We start from the raw sequence: 7025 nt of genomic DNA, 5'->3' as shown, positions 1-7025 counted from the left end.
AATATATATCTACCTCGTTGCCTATCAAAATTTGGCCGCTAGTATTTTTAATTAAATTATTGTTAATTGCTTTTTGGGAAAAAATTTCGTTCACTTGTTTTTTAAATAAAATATCGTCTACATCACGGCAATTTACATAAGGATTTAAAAAAATCACGGTTGCCATTGCGCACCTCGCCGCACCTCTTCGCAGCCAGGTGTAAACAGGTATGATTTCGATACTTTTTTACGTTCATAACGTATATTTATTAAATATATATAAAATTGAAACTATTTTTTTTCTATTAATTATCATATATGGTTACCTAATTAAATCTGGCCGCAAATAAGGGTTGCTGGCTGTTAAAGATGATAAATATTTAAGGTAGAGTGAGAGTTAACGCGTAACATCATTTGTCAGACGAGGATAGCGATTGCCGGCCGTGCGACGGTTTTAAGCCATTGCGCATGCGTCGAATGTTAGTGTTCTCAACCACCGGGTAGTAACAGAGAGTTAATAAATACTCATTGCTTTTTACGTTACACAAAAAACACGACTTCATCTTTATCAATTTTATTTTACGTTAATTAATTTAATAATTTTTAGATGCACAAATAAAACAACAATGTAAATATAAAACGTTTATTACGAACTCCAAAACAGCGTGGTTTTTATGTTAGAATAAAAATGCCGCATCTGTTCAGTTGAGAACACTAACATTCGACGCATGCGCAATGGCTTAAAACCGTCGCACGGCCGGCAATCGCTATCCTCGTCTGACAAATGATGTTACGCGTTAAATCTTTCACTCTACTTTAAATGTTTATCATCTTTAACAGCCAGCAACCCTTATTTGCGCCCAGATTTAATTAGGTAACCATATATGATAATTAATAGAAAAAAAATAGCTTCAATTTGATATATAATTAATAAATATACGTTATGAACGTATAAATGTAACGAAATCATACCTGTTTACACCTGGCTGCGAAGAGGTGCGGCGAGGTGCGCAATGGCAACCGTGATTTTTTAAAATCATTATGTAAATTGCCGTGATGTAGACGATATTTTATTTAAAAAACAAGTGAACGAAATTTTTTCCCAAAAAGCAATTAAAAATAATTTAATTAAAAATACTAGCGGCCAAATTTTGATAGGCAACTTGGTAGATATATATTCTCCTAATTATAAATATACATAAAAATTTGGTTTTTAGCAAATAACCGATGAGCGCACTAATCCCGCAGTCGGATCTTAGACTATTTGTATAAATAAAAGTCAATGTATATAGTTTTAAAAGTTTATTGTCCTTAACCCTACTGCGCGGCGACCTTGGCTGCGATGCGCTTGTCCCGCTCCTCGGCGATGGTGAGGCGGATGCCCTTGCCGCGCGGCAGCGAGATGTACGCCTTCGTGCCCTTGCCGATTATGAACACGTTGTTCAACCTGCACACACACATGCACTTGTGTGAGCCCGGGGACAAACATAACTGGGACAGTCTGTCCACCCACCAATGCAATATAAAAAAGGTTTCTATATTGTATGATCGTAACCTAGAACTGTAATATTATGGGTGATTGAATATAAGCAGTAGACCTCGGATATCATTATATCTTTGATATTGATTGATGACTGCTGATTATAATACATTGCTCCTGTAGCACTACTCTACTTAACTGCACAGGTACCCTCAGATATTTCAATGACTTAATTTAATTAATCCTATATCTATACTAATATATAAATCTACAGTGGTTTTTACGTATGTTCCATTATAACTACTGAACCGTGCATCTGATTGACTGGAAACTTGGTATTCATGTAGAAAATACATGTACTTAATGGATAGGCTAATATTTATATCAGTGTTGGACTTCCTAACAATAATGACAATAAATAACTATGTTAATTTTAAATGCCCAGCAAAGCGGACGAGTTTACTAATAAAACTATGATATTTCCTAATTTAATTTGTGTTAGAGGTCAATATGTCTATTATAAGTGAGTAACGTCAGAACAAACACCGATAAATCACATTTGTGTTTTTTGTGGAAAAATGTAAAAAGATGGCCAAGTTCATAATTTTCTAATTGAGAGTTAAACCTATCAATTTATTGCTGTTAGTATCACTGTTTGGAAACCTAAATTCTGCATTCATGACTGTGGTACCTGTTGAGTTGTAAAAAAAAAGAAAATGGATTTATCCGTCATTGACCAAACCAACTTGATATAGATTGTTTTTAATAAAACACTATAAGATATATGAGTATTTGATAAAATGCTGGCATGGAATATGAGGGCTTTATAAAATGCGGCTGAACATGCTACAGTGATTCTAATGCCAGATCAGGTAGTTTCCAATCAAACAACTATTTTAAATCACATCATACGTTAATTAATTAAAAGCTCAATTTAGGTTAAATGAAAAACTTAAACTATTATGACTATTTCTGGTTCCAGACCAAATTGTTTTACCATGAGAGACTTTACATCTGCTTTCTTCAAAGCACTTAGGCATTTATTTACATTAAGTGGTGCTATTGACTGGGGATGTGTCTTTCTTGATTTTAAGATGCTAAACCGTTTTCCGTGTTTATGGTTTTGTCGTGAGAAACTTGAAATTAGATATATCGGTTTTTGACACAAAAGAGTCAATAATGAAAAATGTTAAGGATTTATCGGTATCTGTTCCGATCGCCATCGTTGTTTAGTACGATTTACGTAAATATCGGTTTATGTTCAGATCCGGGCATTTCGCGGACGGATTTAGAGCAGATTTATCAGTTTTCGACCAGGTTACATTAACCACAGAGCAAAAGCAAGATGTACGAGAACAACCAATTGGCATTATAAAAAAGAAAATGTCAAAATGTGATTTATCGGTTTTTGTTCTGACGCTCCTCAAGTAATTATCAAGGTACCTCGTGGCGAAGGTGTGTCCCGTGGAGTCCTTGATGTGCACAATGTCGAAGGAGCCGGGATGTCTCTCGCGGGACACGATGGTGCCCACACGCCCCAAGTTACGGCCTCCCGTGATCATACACAAGTTCCCTGTGGTACAATTCAAATATCTCATGTTTGTAAGGTTACTTGTGAAGACTAGTACACTCAGTATATTTATAAAAGAAGTGGTACTAGACCTTACATTTACTGTTTAAAAATTTAAATGCTCTTTAACCTTTTAAAATCAACTTTCAATTCTTAGTTTGATATTATATATTAATTCTGTTAATTTATTTTTGTGTAAAACATTTACTAACCAGACTCAAACTTGATGAAGTCCATAATCTTCGTAGTTGCAATGTCTAACTGGATGGAATCGTTGACTTTGATAAGTGGGTCTGGATAGCGGATGGTGCGGCCATCATGCGTTACCAAGTACGGAACATTCTTAGGTCCGGTCGCCACACGCTTGACTTTACACAACTTGTACTGCAAAAAACATATTTAATTTTGCTGTCATTTAAATTCATGATATATGTGACAAATGTAAAATTTACAAGGCTTATATCCTATTTTAGGTTATAATCGTTATGATCATGAGGGAAGAAATAGTTTTCTAATTTTTATGCTACTTGTGGTTTTATTAAAATTTTTTTTTTTTCAATGCGTATATGTATTGTATGCATACATATAATAAAAAATTTAATTACTCCTACAAAAACTTAATCTATTAAATTTAAAAACAAATTAAACGTAGGCAGCCTGCCATCAAAACAAAAAATAGGAGTCTTTGCCATTTTGGATATTAAAATACATACACAAATATAAGTGGTTATTTCAAATATGAATTTACATGTGGGTGGAAGAAAGGAGGGGAGAAAAGCAACATGGAATAGATTGTTTATAAACATGAATATCGACGCTTGAAAGGCAAACATGACTAAACGACAATGCATGAACTTTACAGTAGACTAATTTAAAGTTGAAATACCCGGAAAAAAATCTATTTTAACGAATCTAGCTGTAGGATTGCAATTATTTTAATAGATCTAAAAATAAATTTTTTTTGCGCATCGAATATGGTTTTTGCCTATCATTTATGTACAGAGCAGTTATTGTCACTTAGTCACGTTTACCTTTCAAGCGTCGATATGACAAAATAGAATGAATGAAATAAAGACATATTGCACATACCCCTGATAAAAGAAGAACCAAAAAGGTAGTGTAGTATATTTCTAATTTAAATACTTAGTGATTAATTAGGTTAGGTTAATTATCAGTTATATAAATAAAATACACAATATATAAATAAACCATATCAAATGTTTTTTGGCTTATTGTAAAATTGAATATTCCTTTCCTTATAGTTTAGGTTTAGCAATCTCGAGATTTAGCTTATAGCTCACCTTAGCCTCCTCAGGGGTGATACGGTGGATTGTGAATCTGCCCTTAACATCATAGATTAGACGAAACAGTTCATTAGTCTTCTCAATTGAGACAACATCTGAAAAACAAGGAAAAAATTATCTGATGTTATAGAAATTACTAAATGAAAGAACTGGTGGTAACTGGTGGAACTCTTGGGAGTCCATACAGTTAGGTACCACCACCCTGCCTATTTCTACTGTGAAGCAGTAATGCATTTCGGTTTCAAGGGTGGGGCAGCTGTTGTAACTATACTAAGACTTTAGAACTCATATCTCAAGGTGGGTGGTGGTATTTATGTTGTAGATGTCTAAGGGCTCCTGTAACCACCTAACACCTTGTAGACTGTGAGCTCATCTACCCATCTATGCAAAAAAGGCGTATTTGCTAAGTGTAAGAAAAAAAGCTTTAACTATTATGTAAATAATAAACTAAAATATGTTTAGCATGTATTCACAAATGAATTCCACAATGAAGGAATGTGAAATTAAACTGCAAAAATATATAAATATACATGAAATTACTACTAGGGCATATGAGGTCTATAAAATCGAAGGCAGCTAAATCAAAGTGTCAAACATTCAGGTAAACTACAAAAATTGGCCCTAAACACATCATTACGGATCCTCCCGATCCATCGAAGTACTGCTTTTGTTAGGGCCAGTGTTAGCAACACTCCTGGTTTGTTAATCCATTTTACGACATTAAGGCATTTAGCTGCCTTTGATTTTATAGGCATCATATGTAATCCGGCATAGGTTGGTATCACCGTCCCATCTGTGCCAAGAGAAAATATCAAGCCACATTAAACAACTACAAAATGTATTTTTGCCCCTACTCCAACCTCTGCCTTTATCATTTCCAGGTTTAGAAAGTGCTCTAATCTTGTTCTTTTTATGTCTTGGCAGTCCAGTAGGAGTATTGGTTTAAAATCACCAATATGATAAAATCAATGTATTGTTGTTGATATTATTATTATTACCTTTGGTTTTTTAAATGCTAATGGGACAGAAAAACATTATTTATACAAATATTGTTCCAGCAGATTCATTATTTGTTTATTATTTATTACAGATGAAAATGAAAGAATTAGATTTGAGCCCTAAATCCCAGCAGAGATTAATAGGAAAGAGAAAAGAAGAAATTAGTTAAATTTCAAATATTTCATAATGTAATGTTTATTTTTTTAACTCTTTGATAAAATGACAAGTTTAAGAATAACTCACCCATAAATCCAGCAGGATAAGTAGGGTCAGTCCTAACTTTCCCATCAACCTTTATGAGGCGTTGTTTCACAATTTTCAGGACTTCGTTTCCGGTCAAAGCATACTTCAGACGATTCCTCAGGAAAATCACCAGGGGCAAGCACTCGCGCAACTTGTGGGGACCGGTTGACGGTCTCGGTGCATACACACCGCCAAGTTTGTCCAACATCCATGCTTTGGGAGCGTTTAAGCGCTTCAAATGCTTCTTAGGGCCTCGCGCCTAAAACAACGGTGAAATTGTAAAATTGTCGTGTGAAAAAAACGACAGGTTGACTTTATTCAAGCATTCTCTGAACTATCACCACAGTAATATTCATGTAACTTATTTACTAACTTGATAAATTTGTTATAAAACTAAAGAGACTTCGACATATTTAGTCAACGACTTTTTCAGACAGTGTGTGTTTTTAACGACAAATACGGATCGAAATGTAATTTTAAGGCTCTGAACGAAATAGCCACGGTTTACACTTTCATGAAAACCTTATACACTAAGCGATTTTTATTGATTTCGGCAATATTGAAACACAAACTCACCATGTTGGACAAGTATTAAATCGAGAAAGAAACGTCAAACCCAAGATCAAAGTGAAGACAGTGAAGTTAAGTCGTTTGTCAAATGTCATTATTATTTTATTGTAGAGCCCTGGATTCCAGTCTTTTCACTAAGTTTTCATTATGATTATTTTCTTTGATAGCTTAAAAAACCTACTAGGTATAGTTGAAAAAATTGAAGTGGAGTGAAGAAGTGTAAGTTGTAAATGAGATAAATGTAAAAGTATAACACTGAAATGGTGGAAAAAAAAGACTTAGACTTTTTTGAAGGACCCCAAAAAGGAAAACAACAAGACCAGCAATTTCGTTTCAATTTTCCATCCTAAGAAAAAATATGGAGATGTTGCCTTCTATAGACGTATGACGTGCTCGTTGAATAAGTTTCTCACCGGATCTTTTCTAAAGAAATACAGACTTCAAATACACGTTCAGAAATAACTTCCGTATATTTAATTAACTTACGTAGGTAATTTCTCACTTTGTAGCTAAACGGTACGATAGGTAGTCGTTTTAAACCATGATTGATAGGTGGCAGAATTAACATTTTTAAATCTATTAATTTCAGTTTAAATGTAAAATAATGCTGACTTTTTAACCTTTTAGTTTAAGCTTTTACACCTCTGATTCTTCCGAAAAGTCAATAAGTCTCTATACATTTCCAGTTTTTTATTGAGTTTTATTATATCTTGTTTCATTTTATATCATGAATTTGTGGTTATTTTTCTTGTTCATTTACTCTTAGTGTTATGACTTAACTAGAGCAAAAATAAAATATATAAATTGATTTTTGGCTAAAAGACAAGAATCCAGGTCATTCACTAATGGTAAAAAGAAACAAAATACAAAATATACCGGT

At 33.7% G+C, this 7025-nt stretch overlaps 1 protein-coding gene across 2 annotated transcripts; it reads right to left on the bottom strand.

Moving 5' to 3' along the window:
• Window positions 1-1266: 1266 nt before the first annotated feature.
• RpS4 (ribosomal protein S4) lies at window positions 1267-6538 on the bottom strand. 2 transcript variants are annotated; one of them, XM_028170644.2, is made up of 6 exons: window positions 6152-6538; window positions 5576-5834; window positions 4331-4428; window positions 3242-3413; window positions 2903-3032; window positions 1267-1426 (listed from the first exon to the last, which is right to left on the bottom strand). In XM_028170644.2, exons 1-6 carry the CDS (start codon window positions 6152-6154, stop codon window positions 1297-1299), a joined length of 792 nt encoding a protein of 263 aa, XP_028026445.1. In that variant the 5' UTR covers window positions 6155-6538; the 3' UTR covers window positions 1267-1296. The 2 variants fall into 2 exon arrangements, with proteins under 2 accessions (XP_028026445.1, XP_089592811.1); XM_089736685.1 differs by lacking the exon at window positions 1267-1426 and having other exon boundaries at window positions 2674-3032; window positions 6152-6266.
• Window positions 6539-7025: the final 487 nt, after the last annotated feature.

The sequence above is a fragment of the Bombyx mandarina genome, chromosome 22 (genome assembly GCF_030267445.1).
Source record: "Bombyx mandarina strain Sakado chromosome 22, ASM3026744v2".
In the NCBI taxonomy this organism is placed as follows: domain Eukaryota; kingdom Metazoa; phylum Arthropoda; class Insecta; order Lepidoptera; family Bombycidae; genus Bombyx; species Bombyx mandarina.
This window is presented reverse-complemented; position numbering and strand designations above follow the sequence as displayed.

Bases quoted from the DNA above. Each gene is read 5' to 3' on its own strand.
- RpS4 (XM_089736685.1), bottom strand. The intron at 4,429-5,575 runs GTGAGTTATTCT...CTTGTTTTTCAG, and splicing joins TTATCCTGCTGGATTTATGG to ATGTTGTCTCAATTGAGAAG. The intron at 3,414-4,330 runs GTGAGCTATAAG...TGTTTTTTGCAG, and splicing joins TCACCCCTGAGGAGGCTAAG to TACAAGTTGTGTAAAGTCAA.